Consider the following 25,226-nt stretch of genomic DNA (forward strand, 5'->3'; position numbering starts at 1 on the left):
CAATCATGCACTGGTGGGTCCCTTGGCCTGGCCTGCACCCTCTTGCAACCCGGGACCTCTTGGGGGATGTTGGAGAGCCGATTTTGGCCTGATCCCACAGGCCAGGTTGAGGGACCCCACTGGTGCACAAATTCGTGCACCAGGCCCCTAGATTAATTATAAGAAAGAAAAGGATTCATTTTTTTCTACAACTCTCCAACACTTGTTTTTACTTGTCAGGTGTGAGGTGGTATCTCATTGTGGTTTTGATTTGCGTTTTCGTAATAGCTGGTGAAGTTGACCATCTTTTTATATATTTGTTGACCATTTGTATGTCTTCTTGAGAGAAGTATCTTAGGTCTTCTGCCCATTTTTAAAATTAGATTTTTGTTTTGTTTTTTTGAGTTGTATGAATTCATTATATATTTTGGATATTAACCCCTTGTTGGAGGTGTTGTTTGCAAATTTCTTCTCCCATTCAGTGGTTGACTTTTTGTTTTGTTGTTGGTTTCCTTTGCTGTGCAGACACTTTTCAGTTTTATATAGTCCCATTTATTTATTTTTGTTTTTATTTCCCTTGCATTTCGAATTCATGAAATCCACTCTAAGACCAAGATACATAAGTTTAGTTCCTATGTTCTCTTCTATGTAATTTATTGTCAGGTTTTATATTTAGGTCTTTGATCCATTTTTAGTTAATTTTTATATATGGAGACAAACAGCAGTCTAGTACTGGTGGGAATGTAAACTGGTATAGCCACTATGAAGAACAGTATGGAAAAAATGAAGAACAGAGTTACCATATTACCCAGCAACTCCTCTTCTGGTTATATAACTGAAAAAATTGAAAACATTTATTTGCAAAGATATATTCACTCCTATGTTCATTGCAACATTATTCAGGATGGCCAAGACATGTAAACAACTGAAATGTTCTTTGGTGGATAAAGAAGATGAGGTACTCATGTTCACCCTTACAATGCTGGTTTATTTGGCCAGTTCTGTGGCACTGGCCATAACAGCAAGTCAGAGTGTGGTACCCATGACTATCCCTTTTAGTGTTTATGACAATTTTTTCAGGATTCTTGGTCAGTCTCAGAACTGCTATGCATTGGCTCTCATGGTTTCAGTACTTTAGTGTTCTTCAATATGGCTTTGCGGCTTTGCAGCATAATGAATTTTGGGACAAAACTTCTGTCTGGGACTCAATGTAACAACAAACAATACCTGTAACTTTGCAATATGTACTGGAGAACAATTCTTGTTTATATTTTTAATTTTTATTGATGTCAGAGAGAAAGGGAGAAGGAGAGAGAGAGAGATAGAAACATCAATGATGAAAGAGAATCATTGATTGATGATGGCCTCCTGCATGCCCCACACTGGGGATAGAGCCTACAACCTGGACATGTACCCTGACCGGGAATCAAACTGTGACCTCCTGGTTCATAGGTTGATGCTCAACCATTGAGCCACACCAGTCAAGCTGGAGAACAATTTTTTATAAACCAGGGCACCAACCTCTCACCTTGGGGCCTATGGAATAATTACATAGCCTTGACCATGGGTCCTCAAACTTTTTAAACAGGGGGCCAGTTCACTGTCCCTCAGACCGTTGGAGGGCCGGACTATAGTTTTTTTAAAAAAAAACTATGAACAAATTCCTATGCACACTGCTAAGTCGGCTGCTAAGCAGGACAGGCAGCGGCGGCAAAAACACCCGGCGGGCTGGATAAATGTCCTCGGCGGGCCACTTGTGGCCCGCGGGCTGTAGTTTGAGGACCCCTGGCCTTGACATTTACAACAGTTATCTTCCATACAATTGCCTACCTAAAATTGTTATGTCTTTAAAATTTTTCTTAAATGTTTCTCTAATTTATGTGATTTATCTACACATTAAAAAGAGCATCTTAACAAAAAATGATGTGGTACATATATACAATGAAATACTACTCAGCCATAAGAAAAGATGAAATACTGCCATTTGGGAAAACATGGCTGGATCCTGAGAATATCCTGCTAAGCAAAATAAGCCAGACAGAAAAAGTCAAGAACCATATGATTTCACCTATATTTGGGATATGAAACTGAAAGCAACAAATGAACAAACAAGACAAAAACAACAACAAAAAAAAAATTAAAAAAAACCTCGTAGACATAAACAACACTATGGTGGTTACCAGAGAGATAGGGCAGTGGGCGGGGAAGTAAAGGGTAAAAGGAGTCAAATATATGGTGACAAAAGATTTGACTTTGGGTATTAAACACAATATATAGATGATGTATTATAGAATTGTACACTTGAAACCTATATAATTTTATTAATCCCAATACATTTAATTTTTAAAAGCTGTGAGATATATATATATATATGTGTGTATATATATATATATATATATATATATATATATGTATATATTTACAATGGAATAAAAAAGGAAAGAAAAGGTAAATATGGTATTGTGTTAGAAAATATAGTAATGTTTTTAATTATTAAGGGAAGGACTTTTTAACCTGTTTAAGTATAAGAGTAAATCTTTAAATACAGTATTTATTTATGAAAGGCAAATATGGAAGAAATGTTCCAAGTTTTGAATCAGTTTTTATTTTCTTTAGATGAATCCAACAAAACCATCTCCGTGTTTGCTCTCGCTCTCTTCCTCTCTCAAATTTTAAAAAAGCAATATGCACCAGGCTTGAGACTATAACTCTTTATTTTCCTCTAGTGTAGAATATGGTTTCTTCTTCCCAGAATTAAAACCACTGAGGATTAAGGTTTTTTAAATTCTTAAATAGAAATGCTCTTATCTAAGAAATATTATGTGACTGTGGCTAAGGTAAGAATTATTCCTCTCTATCCTGTAGGGTGACACATTAGGCAGTTATGAATAATGTTTATTTTAGTCAAGCATATAAGAGACCTTGGAAGCATAGACATTGCAAGACTATGCAGTCTCTGTAAAGCATTTTAAAATTAGTTCACACAATCCATAATGCTTTACTTCTTCAGTTGCTTTTATCTGTAATATACCACTTGTGTATTAATTTGTTTTTTAAATTTATAAGCTTTTTATCTAAATTTGTATTAGTTGAATGATTTGTTGATATTGGATATATAGCCTACTTTAAATTACCATGCTAAATTTTAAAGCATTTTATAAGTATCAAACTAATTTGATGTAATAGCCTCTCATTAATTGGATATGGAAGCTTAATCAAAGTAGGAAGAGATTTTTCTTCAGGATAGAACTCTCATGTTTTTGTTCTGTGCCAGATGTGAAGGATCTGATTCGTCCTGTGAAGCCCCTGCAGTCTTTGCCTGACTCAGTTCCCTCTCTATTATCCGAATAATATTCACTGGATGGGGAGACTTTCTCTTTGACATGGATGCATTTATTCTGCAGTGAACAGAAGTTAAGAGACCCCTTTCTGGAATATTGGATTAAGAAATTACCAGATTTAGGTCAAACTGTGACTCTCAAAAGGTTAAAGGATCCCACCCACATGATTCTAGGATAGGATTCCTATTGCTCCTCCAAACCTCCTGCCACCAGTGCAGTGATGTTGCCACTCAGAGTTCCTCTGATGTTGTTCTAAAGCTTTACCTGAATGGCCACTTCAAGTGTTTTCACCTGAGGGAAAAATAAGCTTGACATCCCAGTGTGTGGATTTGAGAACTTCAAAGAGAAAATGGAGTTACAGTAGTCACTTTCAAATGATCTTTTTGGGCAGTAAGGGTTCCAAAATGCAAAATATAGAAATTATTGTTTTGAAGTATTTTCTTTCAATTCAAGAAAATGAAATAAATCTGTAATGAGGGTATTAAAAATGGTCATCAAAATTGGGTTTCCTAATGAACAGTTTATAAGTTATTGAAGTAATTGCTTTCTAATTACCTTGGAGCAGAGGTAGCACCTTTTAGAGTTGCATGAGCAGTACTAATATTCCCTCAAGCTTTTGTAAATGAAAATGGCTTTATTTAAGATTTATCACAGTAAGTTTATGTGAGTCTGTTATCCTAATCAATATTTCAAAATAGGATTGTACTTTAGCCTGGCAGGTGTGGCTCAGTGGTTGAGCATTGATCTATGAACTAGGAGGTCATGGTTCGATTCCCGGTCAGGGTACATGCCCGGTTGTAGGCTTAATCCCCAGTAGGGGATGTGCAGGAGGCAGCCGATCAATGATTCTCTCTCATTGATGTTTCTATCTCTCTCTCCCTCTCCCTTCCTCTCTGAAATAAATAAAAATATATTAAAAAATTTAAAGTACAAATTTTGTGTGCCTATCTGTGCATGTGGGAATGGAAAAACAGTATTTGTCCCATCTGAAAAGGAGTGCCACAGATTTACCACCCATAAAAGAAGTATCCTGTAGTGAATCTAATTGTCTCAGTCAGAAATCTAAGACTTTGTAGATTTAGGAAGAGTGTTAGCACTTTCTGGCAGCCATACTTGTGATAACAGCCCAACAGAGAATGGTTAATATTGCTCTTTAATGGCCTAATGTAACAGTACATCCTCCAGTGATATGTCATCTCATTATCATGTTCCATTGTGGTTTACTTGCCTCACAAAACTTTCAGCTTGTTTTGAACACTTTTCCGTCAAGCATCAGCTACTGGCTGATTGTTTCCCACCATACTGTTCTGATTACCACTTTTTAAAGCCGGCTCCTCTTGATTTTTCTTTTCCTTTACCCTGGTGCCTGAGCTGTCTTGGGGGCATTACACTGAGCTGTTGACATTCAGTAAATCAGCCCCTGGGAGCATTGGGCATTCTCCATCTTTGCATGTATGTTTGTTCCAAAGGTCAGTATTTCTGTGATTTAACTATTTCCCTTGGCATGGCTCTTGATTATACTTGATTCCAGGTTTTATTTATAGTAAGTTTGGTAATTTGTTTGCGAAAAAAGGTCCTTTTCAGGAATTTTATTTTAAAAATTCAACTAAGTTGTATTTTGTGAGTTTTCATCATAACTTATAAACTATTCATTTAAAAAAGTATTTTAGATGGAAGAAATTAACTTTCATAGTTGATTATTAGTAATATTCACTACCTATAAATTGCAATAGACTAAAAAATAAATCCACTAATGAATGAAAATACTTGTTTTTCTCAATGAATTACTCAGAAGCAACACGGAAAATCCTGAGATGTTTCTTTTGGTGATTTGTCATGAGGAAGACAGTACCTACCACCTAGTGTGTCACCCACAGGGTGTTTCTGAGACCAGTTTCACTGTGGGCTCTTTTCTTCTCTCCTATATGCCGGGCACCCTGCAGGAAACTCACTGCCACGCCCACAGATACCTCCCCTCTTTAGGTGACTCTTTTAGGATGATTGCAGGATTCTAGCTGGCACTGATCAGCTACCTCAGTTGGTTCAAGCTTCGTCCCATAAGCCAAGGTTACAGGTTCGATCTCCAGCTAGGGCACATACAAGAATCAATCAATGAATGCATAAATAACTGAAAAACTAATCGATGTTTCTCTCTCTGTCTTTCTCTGTCTCTCTCTCCCTTCCTCTCTCTCTCTAAAATCAATACATAATATAAAAAGAAAATATTCCAGTTGCTAGACTGTTTTCTGACCGGTATTCTACTGTGTCTGCTAGTGCACAGTTTGTTACCTCACACTGAGTGTAGGCAGTCCTAAAGTCTTGGACTTATAAGATTTATAAGGATTGCATTGTGTAATCCATGTTTTAGGGAGAGTTACCAAATTTGTCATGTTGTATGCATAATTTTTCTGGGAAGCCTCTCTACTCACTCACTTCCATCCCTCTTTTTAAAGTTCCCCACCCTACAGACAAACATAAACACATACACATGCATGCACACCTGAAATTCATATCACATGTTAGGGCAATCTGAGTTTTCTGTTGCTGTATACTTTCCAATGCTTATTTGGAAAGTACACAGCAACGTTTTCATTTCACCATCATTTACTATTTATTCTCATGATCACTAATATAAAATGTATAACACAATGTATGTTTGCATAAAGTAACATAAATATATGTACACAGTATGCTAAAATCATTTGTTCAGTTTAATAACACAAAAGACACATTTTAAAAATAGACAGGAAAATTCTCATTTGTAGGACAAGCAAAAAATTTCAGCAACAATGCTAAAATACATTCTTTTGAAGAAATTTTTTCTGATTTTGGAGAATCCTACATTTGAGTTTTTATAAAAACATACAAGAGATGTAATGTATTCCAAGGTTTTTTAAATGTTTACATTTCTGAGTTTGCACCAGTTTTAAATTTCAGAAAGATTAGAAGCTTAAAACATCTAGAGGGGGAGCATGTATTGCAGTTTCACCTATTACATGGATCTGGCAAGATCCCTATTTGCATGTAAGTGGAGAGCCCTGCCTTTGTAGGTCTTCCATGTTGAGAGCCGATGTTAGGGCTCTCTGTTCCCGTCCAGAACCTTTGCTGACCTGGTTTCTGGACAGGCATCAGTTAGCAGTCTGGTCCTGCTGGTTGGAGGTCTGCATCTGGAAGCAGAGGTTCACCTTGTAGCTGAGGAGTGGATGGAAGGTTTAAAGTCCACTCTCTTGAAGAGTGCTCTACTATCATTATTGATCTAAGCAAGCCTACTTCTTTTTTTCTTAAACTTCCAGACTAAAAGACAGAATGACCTGGTGGAAAAGCATGAACTTCAGAATCAGATTTGGTTTAAATTTTGCCTCCCCAGCTATCGACTGTGTGATTTTTCACTTATTTCTGTGAGCCTCAGTTTCTTCATTTGTAAAATGCAGGGAAGTTTATAAGTAGTAAATGGAAAAACAAATCCCAAGTGTCTGGTATTTGGTTAGGAATTAGTGAATATTATTCTCTTTCTCTCTCTCCACCACTAAAGAGTACAGGAGTGGAGTGAGTAACCTCCACAGCAGCCTGGTTTAGCTCCCCTTCATGTTTTGATTACACAAAACCTGGCCAACCACATTTTCAGACATGCTTTTGAAAATCATCTGTTCTATCCCTAGTAAGAGAACAAATCATCAAAGAAATTCTAAGCTTAGAGAGGGGCTAAGAGAGAGCAAGTCTTCTCTGGGAATTGTATTAGCGCCATGCTTTCCTGAATAATACTCACTGGCATATTGCTGATGCAATGAGACTGTACATTATTAATGTATTTTTTAAGATTCCTTAACTCAGTGTGAACTTTTTCTTTCATCTCATCTTACACAAAACCCAATTGAAGATTTTAAGAAGGTGATGTGTAATCAATACTTTTATTCACACGTGATTTTTCTCTTAGTGACAAGCATATACAAATATGCTGCTTTGAAGTTTTTATCAACTTAAATAAGAAAGTGACATTCCAAATGAATTAGATTGGCCAGAGGTTACATAATCTATTGACTATTTGAGGAGTTATGATGCACTTAATTGAGCCAAACTCTCTCCTCCTGTCCTTTTAAAATGCCCATAGGTAGGATTATGCACAATAAGAGATAAATATTTATTTTTAAAACCGATTAAAGTATTATTGAAACAGTGAGAAATTCAAAGACTTGATGAGTTCTAAAACTAAGATATCTGCCTCTTTTTTCCTTCACTCTGTGCCAATATGTAGCTCATAGTAATAGTCTCTGCGAGTACACCCTCTTTTTCACTAACCATTCATTATGACCATGTGAGGTAGATTTCCCTTTGCCTTCTCTTTCTGCAGTTTGATTCTAGAGCATACTAAAACCCTTGAGTCATTTTGGAGTTACATGTAATAGTCCATAATATCAAGATCTTAGATGATAGCATAGAGTAAAAATGTAAACTATAATACGATTTTTAAACCACAAAGTAAAGTTTGCCAGTAGTTAGGTATTGATTATTATCTTCAGAAATATTTTGAAAAGGTTTTCAGAACTAGTTTGAGTTTTAACTGAACAATTCACTGAAGAAAACCCATTTGTAACTGTTTCTGTTTCTTTTTCTATTTCAGGGTCAGCCTGGTCCTCAGGTAAGTGAACTCTTTTCTAACAAATTAATTCCAATTTGGGAACTTTCCAGTGTGGAGGTTTTTCTGCAATTCTTTTTCGAAGGATATAAAAAGCTGTGAGCCAGTAATCATGACACCACACAGTAGACCAAATATTTCCCAGGAGTAAAGCTTCGGCGGGGCCTCTCCAGGGCTGTATGAGCCACGTCAGCTGTTGGGCCAGATGGCAAGTTAACAATGTACTATCATCTAAAGCAAAACTCTTAACTGATCTGAAACAGAGCCACAGGACTTTAATGTAAGACAGAATGACTTACTAGATGTCGGCTATGAACTGGCTCACATTAGGTACTGATTAATCATACACTAATAATGTTGTTGTAAATCCACAGACTCTGATCATGCAGACTCTGATCCTACCAGCTTCATTTGATTCATTATAGACAGATATTGAATTCATTCCCCACTTTCAATATAAACCAACTGTTGAAGACATGATTTGTAATTAAATGAGAATACAGTCAACATAAAATCTTTTGAGCCCTAAATCATATTGAAGAAAATGAGGAAATTTTAGAAGAGAGTAATGTGTATAAAGATGAAAGTACAAAAGGAGGGAGTTTTAGAAGTGAGTCAATACAAAACAACAAATTTAATATTACCACTTATTGTAGTTTATAGGAAGCTATAGAGAAGGAACTGACATTATTAATGTTTCACCCTTAGCACTGTAATACCTGTAAATAACATAATTATTTCTTGAGTTTCCCTTATGTCTCTTTCCCCTTGACATACCAAATGCTATTTCTGTCCTAGATTGTTTGATAAATAAATGACTTTCATGATATCTTTGTTAGTCAATATCATAAATTGTCTATTGTGTGCTAATTTTCATATTAGACCAAGAGAATATTATTTATAATTTTTATGAGCTCTGTATATTAAAGATGTCTGACAAACAAAACCCCCCATATACTTCAATAGAGCAGTCCTCTTCACACTACACTCATGAGAAAAAGTTTGACATGTAATTAATTTATATTCATTTAAAAAATACTCTCATTATTTGAGATTTTTCACTTAAATTTTTAGTTGATTCAAGGTAATTATTGGAGGGAAAAAACTCATCAAAGCAAGTTGTAGCTTATTCCCTAAGTTTGAAACTGTTACATTATATTGGGATGAAGACAAAGTAAAAGGTGTTTTGCCTGTTTTATTTTATTGGATGCTTACCACAGCCTTGGGAAGTATTGTATATACAAAATAGAAGAGATAAATGACTCACCTGGGACGATACCATAAAACAGGGAGCAGGAGTCAAGTTTGTCTCTAAAACCCTCATACCCTTGTAGTCTCTAGGGAAGAAGTGAGGTAATAGACAATCAAAGAAATTGGAGTGTTAATCAAAGACATTTGAGAGAGGATGATCATGTTTAACATATTTTAAGTTTTAATGGAACTTCTGTCTTAGCCTGCATCACCTCTCACTATCCCAGAGCAGTTCTTAAGGTAAGGATTTGAGCGTAAATAATTTACCTGGGAGATGATCCCAGGTAGCATTGTGAAGAAGTGGGAAAATAACACAGGGAGGGTATGAAAACCAGGAAACAGATGCATCAATGAACATGTTACTGCTATGGACTGGGGCTCAGTCCTGCTGAAGAACTTAGGAGAGACTGTGTAGAGCTTGCCTCAGACTTGTCCCACCAAGGGGCACGGAAATTGATGTATCTATCCACTAATTTACCTTTCTTCATTGTTGAGAGTTGTGCCTGGTGTTAAGTCTCTGGCACTTCTGACCTGCCCCCAGAAGGTCTAGCATAATCCAGCTGCTGGACGAATGCAGGAAGCCATAGGGATGTATGGGACCTGTATTCCACCACTGACTTGGAGGGAGGCAGTGATGTGGGTTGACACCTACATCTGCTAGGCAAGTGTCCTATTGACAAAACAAAGAGTGAGAAATTCAGATATGGATGTAACGATTTGGAAATTGGACAAAAAGACAGCATTAAAAGCATATTAGTTAATGAGATGTTAAAAGGAATAACTGTAAAAAGAACAAGGTCATAATAAATCTTGAGTGTACTGCTACAGTTAATGAGCAGAAGAAAGATGGTGAACTAACAGCACAGGAAGCCAAGGATGGACAGAACTAGGAACATTTTGGATCCCTGTAGCTGAGATTTAAAAGTATATTATGGGCCCTGGCTGAGTGGCTGAGTTGGTTGGAGCATCAACCTATATACCAAAAGACTATGGGTTCAATTCCTGGTTGGGGTACATATGGTGAGTAATGGATCAATGTCTCTCCCTTCCTCTCTCTCTAAAAATCAATAAAAACATATCTTCAGGTGAGGGTTTTTTGTTTGTTTGTTTGTTTGTTTTTAGTTCTATTTCCTCCATGAAATTGAACATCAACAAAAATTTTTAAAAAGAGTATATTATGGTATTTCAGAATGCCTTTACATCAGGTCTTAAATATACTTCAGAAAAATAAACTTTGTAAACTTTGTAAACTGCTTCCACTTGAAAATTTTAGAAACTTTTGAGGGAGATAGGACTGGCATTCTCAAATTGTAACCTGCTCTGGTTTTCCTTAATTTTGGCTACCAGTTTATGTATTATTTTCCTAACTCCTAATCTACTCTCGGGACTTTTTTAAAACAAAAAGTGGATGTTAAATATAAAGTAGACTTTTAACTAATTTTATCTAACAAAAAATATAAAGACTTAGAAATGGCTTATATAGTAGATGCAATTATCAATATATATAGCAGTTATAGTATTTTATACAGTTATACAATACCACCTTAGCATGAATCCACTTTTTCTTTGAGTATATGTATATAAACTATACATTAAATTTGTTTCATCCAGATTTATAATGAAAAAGCAAACAATGTACATTTAAAACCTGAATTAGGAAATTATAATGGGCTCTTAAATGCTTGAAAGGTTTCTTTCATTTGATCAAATTTCTCTTAAAATGTCCATGTTTTGTTATTTGGGTCACTAAAAATTATATTAGTCATATACAGTGTACATAATAACAGGGTATGTCTTTCTTTATTTTTTCATTATCTCTTTGGTAACTTAAAAAGATATCCACTTTTTTTCTTAAATTTTTATCTTATTCAGTTTCCCTGATTTTATAAGATTTATCAGCTAAAACTCTTCATAACTTATTTTTTTGTTATTTATAAATATAAGATTCAAAATAACGAATTTACCTGCATTTCTTCCCTGCTGATCCTGTTCCTCCTTCATCCCTGTGTCTTCTTAGCACATTTTTTTTAACTGTGGGGAAAGGGAAGCGCACAAACATTGCAAAACTTTCTCTTTATCTTCTCCTCCTATTCCCTTTTGTAACTAGTTAAGGGAGGAAAGGAAGAAGAAAGTTTGCCATCTAAACAAGCTTTCTCCAAGTAAGTTCCCTTAACTAGTCCTCAAAACCCCCTTTCTGAGTCATAACCGTGTCACCCAGGGATGACCCTCCCTGTGACTGGTTAGTATTGTGAGAGAAAGCTTCTAAAATCCCAAATTCCAGCTCTCAATGGATTTTTCCATTAGGAGAATTACCAGTATTGTTTCTGTTGTACAACAAGAATTTTTTTAGGTACATTAGTAATAGGCTATTGTGAATTGGGCTGGGAAAATAAACTATATTTATATTATGAGTCCTCTGGGAAGATAAAATCAGATTTCTAAACAACTAACTTCCAAAAAAAGAGTTGTATATGTTTGAGTTGGGAAATTGCACATCCTTTCAGTTTATAAAAGATTTGGGCAGAATTATAATTGCCAACTTGTTGTTCATGTACGTTTGTTTATGTCTGTGAGAGTTTTCTTGCTGAGGGTAAATATTCCCATGCTGTCTTTTTCACAGTGTTATTTATTATACAGTGCAAAACTCTTCCTTAGAGAGCATAAAACTCAATTTTGCTTCTTTAATATCACACTTCTTTAGTAAGAACGTCCAGATTAATAAGGTTTCATTTCGCAGACCAATAGCAAAAGGAACACATCTATTATATCAGCAGAAGGGAGTTCTTCCCATCATCTTCCTAAAGTTAAAGATGGTTAGATGAATTTAAATTAGATTTTTAAACAATTTTGAAGACAGGAAAGCTAAATGGAAGTAACCCTGTTGCAGTGATAGCATGAAATTAAATACAAAAATAGGCCTTGGGGAAGGGAGGTGAGTCTTTGCATTTACCAAAATGGGTGAGAAAATGGTTCTTGACAAGGGAAATAAGATGGTGAAAGGGTAATAGAAAGAAAAAGGGTAATTCTAGCAGCTGTGGTTAAGATGGAAAAGAGGCAAGGAAATGAATGAAGAGGATGTTGCTGTGAATCCACTGAAACAAAGGAAACCAAATTCTTAGAGAGAAAAGGGGTGAGGTAGAGTAAATAATGTCCCAAAGACTTGAAAAAATGGTTTGGGTAAAGAGAAAAAACATGACAACAGAGTGTAAGTAAGGGAAGAAAGAAGGAAAGGAAACTAGAAAAAAGACATGAGCATTTCTATTTCAAGCTAACGGTACTAATTATTTGGGGGTGGGGTAAAATTAATATATTGAAATAAAAGTCACCCTGATATTTCTTCATTAATTCATATTAACATAATTCAATTCAATTCACTCAAATATTTATTTAGCTCATACTATGTTCAAAGCACAATGATAAGGCTATGAAATTGTGGTGCTCAAGACAGATTCAACCTCTATATTTTTATAGTTCTTTTAATATTACTAGTCAAGTAGAATATGGAGTCTTGTCAATTCTCACAGGCCCACCATCTGAGGATGGCTTTACCCACATCTCTACATCTGGGAAATCCCCAGTTTCAGCTGGGACCCTAAACACGAGGTATTTAAAGAGGCATTTTTCCAACATGCAGGTGACTGAGGATCAATGCCATTTCTCTAAGTGTGGTTCTGGTGCCATGTTTTATTTGTAATAATTGGCTTTCTGCCAAGATCAAGGCATCCCTGTTCTGGTAACTGAGTCCTTTTTTGGCTCCCCAGTCTTACATCTATGTTCCTCTCTTCATCCTAGGTCCTCCTTTTCCTTGTCCCTTTACTACCAGGTGTTAAGAGTCATGGTGCTATGTTTCTATGTCTCTGGGTTTATTTTTAACAGACTGTCAAACCTCAGAGGGAAGGCAGGGGAGCGGGGAGGGGGGAGGGAAGAGACCAACGAATGAACTCAAACTCATATGTGTATATGCATAACCCAAGGACATAGATAGTGGGTGGTGAAGGCTTGTGGGGGAGAGGGGAAGAGGGCAATGGGGGGGCATATGTAATACTTGCAACAATAAAGATTTATAAAAAATAACTATATTTCAAACATTGTAAAAAAATGGAAGAGTCATGGTGCTAATGCTCTTTGCAGCCTTGCTAATGACTAACAGAGCAACTATACAACTATATCCTCTAGCTCACTGCCCACTTGACAGGGTTTTACATTTTCTTTCTTTCTTTCTTTCTTTCTTTCTTTCTTTCTTTCTTTCTTTCTTTCTTTCTTTCTTTCTTTCTTTCTTTCTTTCTTCTCTCTCTCTCTCTCTCTCTCTCTCTCTCTCTCTCTCTCTCTCTCTCCCTCCCTCCCTCCCTCCCTCCCTCCCTCCCTCCCTCTCCTTCCTTCCTTCCTTCCTTCCTTCCTTCCTTCCTTCCTTCCTTCCTTCCTTCCTTCCTTCCTTCCTTCCTTCTTTCTTTCTTTCTTTCTTTCTTTCTTTCTTTCTTTCTTTCTTTCTTTCTTTCTTTCTTTCTTACTTCTTTCGACTCTGACTTCCAGTGCCATTCTGCACACTGTGAAGACATGACTTTTGCCTAGCCAGTCATTGTTGCAGTTAGTCAGGAAAATGAGCATTTAATGTGTTCCTGTCTCTATGGTGAAGATACTGAGAGTGAGGATTAAGTGTAGCATCAACCAATATGATCCTATACATGTCAGCTAGATAAAAGATTTCTATCATGGTTCTGATTATGTCATTCTTCTAACCCTACAACTTTGAATTTTAATGTAATTACCACTTATCGAGTGTAATAAAATCTAGTTCCTTGCCTGACATTCATATCTTTTGTTTTGGCCTGTTTTTCAGCCTGATCTCCAGTTAATTTTTCATTAATGCTCTTTCTGGACACTGTGCTTCATCCAAACAAAGTCAAACCATTTACTTTCCCCCCTTTAAATCTGTTTTTCTCCATTTATTTTTTCTTAGAATATAGTATTTTCTCTAGAACTGCTTTCCTCTCAGTCCCCAGATACACTCAGTTTCCACATATCCAAATATGATCACCTTTCATATTTACCCACCACTTCTTCCATCAAGATATCTTTATTTTCCCTTAACTGAATATAGTTTCTCCCTTTGCAAGCTCCGTGATCTTGGGCAAGTTACTCAATCACTGAGTCTCATTTTTCTCTCTGTAAAGCAGAGATAATAATGTCTTATCTCAACAGATGGTTTGAGGATTAAACTAAGAAAATATACGTATAACTTCTAACTTGGTGCCTAGTACATGAATGCACTAAATAAATAATAATTCCCTACTTTCTATTGTATCACTATTATTTATAAAAGATATTTCTCTCTTTATTACTAGCTATGATCTTCAAGAGTGAGATCTATGTTTTCTTTCATCTTTAGAATCCTCTTCAACACTTGACATAGTTCCTTGTAGACAGTAGAAGTTCAACAAATACTATTGAGTTGTGAGCGTTAAGGAAAAAAAAGCCGAGGAACCAGAGGCATGGGTATGTGGAACAGACTGAAAATAGGAGGGGCGTGGGGAGGACTGTATAAAAGAAGGTGAAGAGAATAGCTAAAGAACATATATGCATAGCCCATGGACACAGACAACAGAGTGGTGTAGGCCTGGGGAGGGGTGGCGGGGCCTGGGGGGACATCTGCAATAGTGTCAGCAATTTTTTGAACAGGATATCTGTAACAAAATAAAAATAAAAAAAGAAAGCAGAGGAAAAGAGAAAGCTATCAGCTTCTCATAATTCTAAATGCTCCAGTCAGTAATACCACTTACCACAGGTCTCTAAGGTTTCTACGCTCTGAGATTTTACTGAGCTCTATTAATGTTATTATCTCACTTCCACAAGGTTTGGGGAGTTTGTATACCTTTGCTTCCTTTCATTTCATAGTTTATTTATATTGATATTTAGTTTTGGTGAATATAAACAGATAGCATTAACCCAGGGCCATGCTTATAATGTATTTTATTTTGTAACAATTTATTTGTAGGATTCAAGGCTTGGCTTTGAATTTTAATAATTGAGACAATTATAGAAAGTAGTTCATGGTGGTTGTGTGTAATGCCACATTGCTAAAACAATAACATTCTCTTACTAATAAATAATTTAATACAAATTGTAGAAATGAATTGTTTTTAAAAATCCTTCTCAGGATACCATCTCATATGCTTTAGAAAAATATTTCAACCCTTTTCCCACCGAAAATCACTCCCATCAGTGGAATCATTTTGTTAAGTGAAAATTACCTCTTCCATATCCAGGACATTTCTTTTGCATGAAATTTTTAGAATTTAAAAGCCCTACTCATAACTCCTCTTTGGAGTTGCATGTGAGCATAAAAGAGATATAATTCCCTTAGGAATTTGGAGCACTAAAGCGGCATGCATGTTGTAATTCTGTATTACTCAGTGAGAAAAAAATGTAAGGGAAAACCACAAGCAACCATCAGACAACTGCACATGGAGGCGGTGGCTTCCATTTGTATTTTCTTGAAAAGAAGTGGAAGATGTCACTTTGCCTTTCCCTCCCAAACCCCCTTTTGCTTTGTTGTTGTTGTTGTTGTTCTTATATTGTCATTGCCATTTCACAACATTTTACAAAAATCAAGCTGGGTTTGCCTTATAAAGAATTATTTCTAATATTTTGGGGCAGTATTTAACTTTCTATTCATATGTTTTTAATTATATACTAAGCTCCTTTTAACCTAACACTTTAGCAATTCCCATATTTCATGTTTGTGTTTCAGTCCAACCTTTTTCTGATCCATATAGTCTGTCTTGGGGGCAGGGGGAGGACATCTACATTCTGCAAGGAATTTGGAAAGCATGTGCCTGTGTGTGCGTGTGTGTGTGTGTGTGTGTGTATGCACGCGCGCGTGTGTATGTGTCTGTGTGTGTAGAAAATCTTTATTTTGCTTACTACATAATAGAACTATTATATTAAACTAGTAATCATTAATCAGTCATGCTGTATTTCATAATGTATTATCATTTCCCATTATCTATATTTTATGTCGTGGTTAGATGATAAAGAGAATGATTATTAAAGTCTTAACATCTTAGATTTTTAAAGATATTTTATTAAGTAAATAGTTAATATGATATGAAAGACTCCATTGTACTCTAGGTAGCTTATATCTTTAAAGGAACACATAGCATAGCAGTTTATTTATTTTATTAGAATTCACATTTTTAACATGGTCATTTGTATATTGAAATAGTATAACGTCATCCTCAAAGTTTAATTCTAGCTTAGAATTCTTGTCTACTGAAATTAACTGAAGAACATTTATTGCCATCTTTATGCCTTGCTCTCTATCAAATATATTCCTTTTAATTCTGTCTAAATAAAGGTGAATAACACATAGCTTTCCATGAATAATTAAATTAATCCAACATTGATTTGTATATGTGGAAGTTATTATTTTCTGAATTTTTTACTCATTTTTGTATCTCAATTTTTTTATACAGTGTTGATATATAGAAAATGCACAATACATTTTTGTTGAGTAAATGTATACATTTAATAATGCAGATTTAAAGATAATTTTATATTCATTTGATGATGAAATGACTGAATTAATTGAAAATATTAGCTTTTGGCAGTCTATTTTTTTTTTTTAATCCTCACCCAAGGGTATTTTTTCATTGATTTTTAGGGAGAGTGAAAGAGAGAAGGAAAGACAGAGAAATATTGATGTGAGAGAAACACATTGATTGGTTGCCTCCTGCACGAGCCCCAACTAGGGCCCGGCCAGGGAGGATCCTGTAACCAAGGTATGTGTCCTTGACCAGAATTGAACCCGGGACCCTTTGGTCTGCAGGCCGACGCTCTATCCACTGAGCAAAATTGGCTAGGGCTGGCAATCTATTTTTTAAAAAGCATATGGAACACATTGAATAAGGTTATGGGGTGGCTCCATGGGCAGACAGGGGTTTAAATCCTCATATTCCACTTACAAACTGTATAACTTTAGGCAAATTACCTTTTTTCCTTCAGTTTTTCAATATAAAATTAAGATGGTTGTTTTAATTTAATACATGACTTACTGAAGCACTTAGAACAGTGTCTGTGGCATCCATAAGTGTTATTATTAAGACCCTACTTATGCACACATCTTCTCATATCAGCACTCGCACAGGGACAGAGCCATATGGACGTTACCCTTATAGAGGTACTTCATCTGTTGGATAAGTCCAATAGAATAATGACTTCAAAGCATATAGAGGTTACGATAAGTAGTTCAATCTTAAAATCAAGGAATTCATGAAAAGTGATTATAACTGTTAGATATGCTTTATAGTATAGGATTCTCTATTAAAACAGTCATTTCTATGCACATTTGTAAGTGTGTCTAATTCTTTCTAAAAATATCAAGGAGTTATAGTTAAAAATATTTTTGTCAGTGAAGCAAAATTAATTCAGTTGTAAATGTTTTAAACTTTAAGTTAATATCTACAAATTTTCTCAAGTATATTATGTATGTACTAGTGGCCCAGTACATGAATGGGGGGGGGGGGGTTCCCTCAGCCCAGCCTGTACCCTCTCCAATCAGGGACCCCTTGGAGGGTGTCCTGTGGGATCAGGCCTAAACAGGCAGTCGGACATCCCTCTTGCAATCTGGGACTGCTGGCTCCTAACTGCTCACCTGTCTGCCTGCCTGATCACCTCTAACTGCCTCTGCCTGTCTGCCTGAGCACCCTCAACTGCCTCTGCCTGCCTGACCTCGCCCCCAACTGCCCTCCCCTGCCAGCCTGATCTCACCCACAACTTTCCTCCTCTGCCAGCCTGGTTGCCCCCAACTGCCCTCCCCTGCCGGCTTGATCTCACCCCCAACTTCCCTTCCCTGTTGCCTGATCTTGCCCCCAACGGCCCTCCCTGATCTCATCCCTAACTGCCCTCCCCTTGCCGGCCTGGTTGCCCCCAACTGCCCTCCCTGCCGGCTTGATCTCGCCCCCAACTTCTCTCCCCTGCTGGCCTGATCTTGCCCCCAACTGCCCTCCCGTGCCAGCCTGATCTCACCCCCAACAGTCCTCCCCTGCCAGCCTGATCTTGCCCCAACTGCCCTCCTCTGCTGGCCAATTTGGTTCTGATTGGTCGGTTTCTATGCCAGTCAGCATCAAAAGCTCCGCCTCCTAGGCAGCCATTGGCTCCTCACACTTCAACCAGATTTGGTTTTGATTGGTCAGTTTCTATTCCAGTCAGTTTCAAAAGCTCTACCTCCTAGGCAGCCATTGGCTCCTCACAGTTGACCCAGATTTGGTTCTGATTGGTCGGTTTCTATGCCAGTCAGCATCTCTGGGCCTATCAACAGGGCCTAATCTGAAAGGCAGGGCTGATCAGCAGCCCCAGTGGAGGCCTGGAGAGAAATGGAGGCGTGGCTGCTGGCCGGACTGGGAGAGAAAGAGAGAGGCAAGTCCTGATCAAAAACTCCCACAGAGGCAATGGATCTGTCCTTGCTTCTCTCTTCAGGCCTCTCTTTGGCCCTGATTCACAGCCCCCTCAGCAGTCAGTTTTGGGGCACTGCACCTGCAGTGGAAGCAGTCAGCGCTGGGTTGCCATGGACTGCAGGACTGACTTCTGGTTGGTCAAGCCTCAGTCATTACCAGACGTTATGATCCAGGGTTTTTATATATTAGGATATATTATTTCACATATATGTTTAATAATTTTGATATCATAATCTAAATTCTTAATAGACTAAATTCATTTTTCATTAACTATCTCCAGTCATATTCCATTGATACCACATTTAAAATATTTATATTTTTTATTGATTTCAGAAAGGAAGGGAAAGGGAGAGAAAGAGAGAGATAGAAACATCAAGGATGACAAAGAATCATTGATTGGCTGCCTCCTGCACATCCTCTACTGGGGATCAAGCCCACAACTCTGGCACATGCCCTGACTGGGAATTGAACGTGACCTCCTGGTTCATGGGTTGATGCTCAACCACTGAGCCATGCCATCTGGGAAATTGATACCACATTTTTAATATAGAATATATTTCTTGGATTGTGTAGAGATTAAAATGGAGGAATACTGTAAGATAGAATAAGGTAAATGGTATAAAGTAAAATAATAGCTCCAGAAACATCTGGGGGAGGGGTGGGCTAGAAGGATCAATGGGGGAAAAAGGGGTACAGCTATATTATTTTCAACAATAAAGATAAATTTTAAAAAGTAAACATCTTATTCTGCTTTCTCTCTTTTGGATAGACCATATTTAAACTTAAACAATGACTGAAGGAGACTCTACTACCTCCCTAAGCTAAGGAACTTGAAGTGAGACTTTGTATTTCAGACTTTTTTAAATGATCAGTATATTCAGTGTTAATTATTTTTAAGATCTTAGATCAGGCAGAATCTGTCACAGTAATTCACATTCAGTAAATATTCTTTTAATAAAAAGTACATGGAGTTGATTTGCATTTCCCTAATGATTAGTTATGTTGAGCATCTTTTCATCGTCTGTTGGCCATCTGTGTGTCCTCTTTGGAGAAATGTCTATTCAGGTCCTCTGCCCATTTTTTTTTTAAACTGGATTGTTTGGCTTGTTTGTGTGTTGTTGTTTTTTGGTGTTGAGTTGTATGAGTTCCTTATGTATTTTAATATTAACCCCCTATTGGATATATAATTTGAATATCCTTGCACCTGTCAAAGTGGCTATGATAAATAAAACCAATAAATGACAAGTGTTGGTGAGGATGTGGAGAAAAGAGAACCCTGGTCACTCTTAATGGGATTATAAATGGGTGCAGCCACTATGGAAAACAGTATGGAGATTCCTCAAAAAATTAAAAATAGAGCTGCTATACAACCCAGCAGTACCACTTCTGGATATTTATTTATCTGAAGAAATCTGAAACACTAATTCAAAAAAATATATGCACCCCTCTGATCATTTGCAATAGCCAAGATATGGAAGCAACCTAGGTGTCCATCAATAGATGAATGAATAAAGATGATATGGTATATAGATATACATATATACAATGGAATATTGCTCAGCAATAAAAAAGAATGAAATATTTTTTTGTTTTGTTTTGTTAATCCTCACTAGGATATTTTTTCCATTGATTTTTAGAGAGAGTGGAAGGGAGGGGGAGAGACACACAGAGAAAAACATCAATGCAAGAGAGACACATCAATTGGTTGCCTCCCACAGATGCCCTGACCAGGACCAGGGATCAGGCTGCAACTGAGGTAGGTGTCCTTGACCGAAATCAAACCCAGGACCCTTCAGTCTGAGGGCTGACGCTCCAACCACTGAGAAAAATTGGCTGGGGCAAAATCTTTCCATTTGTGACAACATGGATGGACCTAGGGGTATTGTGCTAAGAGAAATAAATCAGAGAAACATATATACCGTATGATTGCACTTTGTGGAATCCAAAAAAACAACAAATGAACAAACAAAAATCAAGCAGAAACAGACCCATAAATACAGAGAACAAGCTGATGGCTGCCAAAGGGGAGGGGGGGTGGGGATAGGTATGAAAAAAAATCTATTCTTTATAAAATGCATGGAGTTGAAGATAAGTCAAAGATGATGCATCCTCAGTTGATATAGTTGAATAAATATTATCAATTATTTTGCTTAGAATGGTTATGACACATCTTGCCTATAACCTCTTCTTACCTGGCAACCTGAGCTATGGAGTTATTTGGCAAAAAATAAAGTGGAATTTTGATTTTCTCAAAGAAATGTTGATCCTTGCAGTAAACTCAGGGTCTCCATTTACATTAGTGCATGTTGTGCACTGCACAAGGCTGCTCAGCCAAGTGGGAGGTGGAGTTTGAAATCCAGTTCCTGCTTCCCCTGCCAAGCTCTGTGCCCTGGCATGCGGCTACATCTGTCTGGAGAAAACTACTTATCTAATTCATACAAAGTCTTAATTTGAGCCATCAGGACCCTGAATGAATCATGTGTAATTTATTACAAAGAAAATTAGCCAGAATCTAAATGGTGGGGATTGTGATCTGAGATGAGAACAAGGCATCCAGGAGGAAATGTAGAGAGGGCAGTAGACGCCATCCTGGAGAGAAGCCACAGCTGGCTAGGGAATAGATAAGTAGCAGCTGAAACTATGGCAATGAGTGAGATACCCAGAGAGTGTATAGAGGGAGAGTGTATAGAGTGTATAGAGTGTGTAGAGTGTATAGAGGGAAGAGAAGAAATCATGGATTGGGGAAGGGTTAGTTATGAACTATGAACAGGAAAAGCCCATCAGAACAGAAGACCTAGAAAAAGCCATTGCCAAAGAAGCTTAAGGACAAGTGGCCAGGCACATGAACTATGGTCAATATGCTTGCAATTAGGAGTTAGCGACTTTAGTAGGAGGGAGACAGGAGTGAAAAATATCTGCCCATGTTTGAGATGTGGGGAAGAAATTCTTTCATTGGATAGGGCTCATTTTTTCTTCAAGAAACTGTGTAAAATTGTTTTATTCCTTTTGCTGTTAGTCTTAACTCTTGTGAACTAGAGTCATGAGTCAACAAATGAGAGATTGTAGTGACTTCTAAGGCACAGTTGCTAGCTGAAATAAAATATATCCTCATTAGCATTAATTGGAAGCAGGTTGGCCATACAGCTAGATATCTGTGACCTTAATTGTCAACAGGCTATTCAGGGAATACTAATTTTGGCTCTGATATCTTGTTAGAGACCTATGTTGCATAAAATCTGCTAATATATTTATTGGAATACTAATTTTGGCTCTGATATCTTGTTAGAGACCTCTGTTGCATAATATCTGCTAATATATTTATTGTATAATCACCATGTTTAAGGAATAAGGCTATACATTTGAATTAGAGAAGAGAGGAAGGGAAATAATATTTATAGAAGACCATATGTTCTTTTAATTCTTTCCTACAACTCCCATATAAGATGATTATTTGTATGTCCCATTTTACAGATGTGGAAACTGAGGCTCAAAGAGGTGAAGTGATCTGTCCAAGGTGATGTGCTAGTATATATTAAAACCCCCAAAGTCATGTTTGTTACATTTCCCCATATACCTCTCTTCCTGCCCTTAAGAGACCTGATAGTTTAATATAAAGCATAAATCTCATACCTAGCAGGGTGAGCTAAGTTTTATAAAAGAGTCACAAGTGTGGAGGAGTTCAAATATAGGGGGGAAAAACATATCAACAAGAGAGTGAGATAAAGTTAGAGAAGGGCCCAGCCAGCGTGGTTGAGTGTCAACCTATTAACCAGGAGGTCATGGCTCGATCCCGATTGGGGCACATGCCGTGTTGTGGGTTCAATCCCCAGTGTGGTGTGTATAGGAGGCAGCCAATTAATGATTCTCTCTCATGGTTGATGTTTCTATCTCTCTCTCCCTCTCTCTTCCTTGCTGAAATCAATAAAAATATATATTTTTTTAAAAAGTTAGAGAAGTCACTGAGATGAGGCATCAGTGGCTGGCATCTCAGAAGTCACTGAGATGAGGCATCAGTGCTATATACTAGCACATCACCTTGGACAGGTCACTTCACCTCTTTGAGCCTCAGTTTCCACATCTGTAAAATGGGACATACAAATAATCATATGGGAGTTGTAGGAAGGAATTAAAAGAACATATGGTCTTCTATAAATATTATTTCCCTTCCTCTCTTCTCTAATTCAAATGATAGTGAGATGGTAGAGATGGGACTTTTAAATGCAAGGACTGATATTTCTTTCAGAAATTCAAATTTCTAATATGTTCATCCCCCCCTCTTTGTGGCCCCCCCAAGTAGCTTCATAGCTCAGGTTTCCAGGTAAGAGGTTTCAAGGAAGGTGTGCTTATAGCCCTAGCCAGTTTGGCGTTCTGAGAATACCTGGTATTCAAGGCTGACTGGAAGAGAGGATCCTTATGGGGAATTGGGGCAGGGTTGGAGGAGGGATGAAGTAGAAAAGGAAAGTCAGGAGCAGATTTAGAGGACTTTGGCTATAAGCAGAAGTTAACACTTTAATTGGTAGGAATCTAAAGGGTCATGTGAAGTAAATTTTTAAATTATATAACTATTTATTTTGGGAATTGTTTTAAAATTTCAAATTGTAGAAAAAAATATTATCATGAAGTGCTCTAGAGCCATCACCCAGCTTCAAGAATTATCCGTGGTTAATTTTGTTTTATGAACCCTTTCCTTCATTTATTTTCTTTTGTTTTGCTGGCGTATTTGAAAGCAAAACCTACATATTATGTCATTGCATCTGCAAGTACTAACGTATGAATCTCTAACTGATAGGGCCTTTCTAAAACATAACCATCATTTCATATCAACCCTAATAAAATTAACAATAATTCCTCAATATCATTATACCCAGTCATATTTAAATTTTCCCAATTGTCTCACAAATATCTCTACAAATGGTTCATTTGAATTAAGACCCAAAGCTCACACTTGGCATTTCTATGACTCTTCAATCTCTTTGACTCTGTAGTTGTCTTTCTTGTCTTTTTATTTTGTTCATGTCATCAATTTTTCCAGGACATTTATCCTCTATGTGGAATGCCCACATTCTGGACTGGTCTAATGACTTCCTCAGGGTGCTGCTTAACTTATTTGCCTTTCTTCAGTGTTTCTTATAAACTGTGAGTTCCTTTAAAAGTTTCATTAGACTCTGGTTCAACTTTTTGGAAGACTCTTATAAAGGTGTGTGACACTTGCTAGTTCACTATATCAAAAGGCATCGAGTGTTTTTGGTTGATCAGCAGATCAAGTGTGATTGGCTGGATTCCCTACAACCTGGCACCTCACAGCTTTTGCATCTATCGAGGATCGTTTCCTAGAACAACTTTTTCATTGTGGATTGAAAATGGGCCCTTCACCTTTTCTGAGCTGAGGATATATGCTCAGAAATATGCCTTAGAAAAAACATAATGTGACAAAAGTGTGTAGGGTGGAGTGGAGTAAGGGAAAACCAGGAGCGGCTTGTAGACTAGTCCTGTTTCCAGGAACAAGCGTGCCAAACATGGAAAGATAGATTCAAGGGATTTTGTGGAGAATTAAATCTATAGGACTTGACAGTAGAGTCCATGTACTGACTCAAACATAACACCGAGTGCTTAGGCTTGGAGGAGTAGTGGTGTGTTTAACAAAACAAAACAAAACAAAAAAAATAGGGAAGTCAGGAGTCATGACTGGCTTGAAGCAGAAATCGAGAAGCTTGGTTTGAGAATGTTGAATCGAGCTGATGATGGCATATCTCAGCTTAGACATCTGGTGAGCAGTTGGGAATGCAAGGATTGCGGCCTGGAAAAGAATTCAGGACATAAGTCAGGTAATAGTTAAAGCCTTGAGGGTGCATTTGATAGCTGCTGAGGAAAGTAAAGTGAAAAGACAAAAGGTTTAGACACAAGTTTGGGCAATCCTGACATTTATGAACTTTGTCAACCCTTCCTCCCAAAGCCCCAGTTTATTTAGTTTTAGTTTCGCACAGGGTAACTCCTTTCCAGGATTGGCCCAGCAGTTTCCCTTCCCATAGCTCAGCTTTCTTCTTCCCAACGGAAAGAAATGCCCCCAACACCAATATGTATTTCAGCTCTTGTTACTTTATCTTTACCCAAACCAGACTGTAAAAATATGACGTCTACGCTGCTACCTCCTTTCTCTTTCCTCAAATTCAATTTCCTCTCTTTCTGTGACAAATCTGTTATTTAGGGAAATTTGGTGGAAATAGTAAGAAGAATGTTAGGGCTTTACAATGAGGGAAGAGAGGGCAAAGGCAACGTTTCTTCTCCCTGGCATTAGCAGAGGGTGAATGAACATGTGTGGAGACCAACAGGAAGGACCTACGGGAACCATAGTGGTGGAAGGGACCAGCGAGAGCAATGATAAAGAGCAGGGAAGATTAGGGAGGAGGTGAGAGGTAGTAAGCAGGTATGATAAAGATCTTCACTCCACAGAGAGGAGGGTGAAGATACAGAAAAATCTGGAGTCAGAGAGCCTGGTAATTGTTAAAGTTTACATTAAAAGCTTTTGATCTTGACCTAGCCGGTCGCTCAGTTATTTGGAGCATCATCTCA

The 25,226-nt window shown here is 37.3% G+C and overlaps 1 protein-coding gene across 1 annotated transcript in view; it reads left to right on the plus strand.

The window, feature by feature from the left end:
* Positions 1 to 25,226, plus strand: part of COL25A1 (collagen type XXV alpha 1 chain) — a 480,059-nt gene that overhangs the window by 290,418 nt on the left and 164,415 nt on the right. Inside the window, exon 5 of the mRNA XM_079776470.1 lies at positions 7,939 to 7,956. Coding sequence (XP_079632596.1) covers positions 7,939 to 7,956 — 18 coding nt within the window. The remainder of the gene's footprint in view (positions 1 to 7,938; positions 7,957 to 25,226) is intronic.

This window comes from Cnephaeus nilssonii, assembly GCF_951640355.1.
Source record: "Cnephaeus nilssonii genome assembly, chromosome: 1".
Classification (NCBI taxonomy): Eukaryota; Metazoa; Chordata; class Mammalia; order Chiroptera; family Vespertilionidae; genus Cnephaeus; species Cnephaeus nilssonii.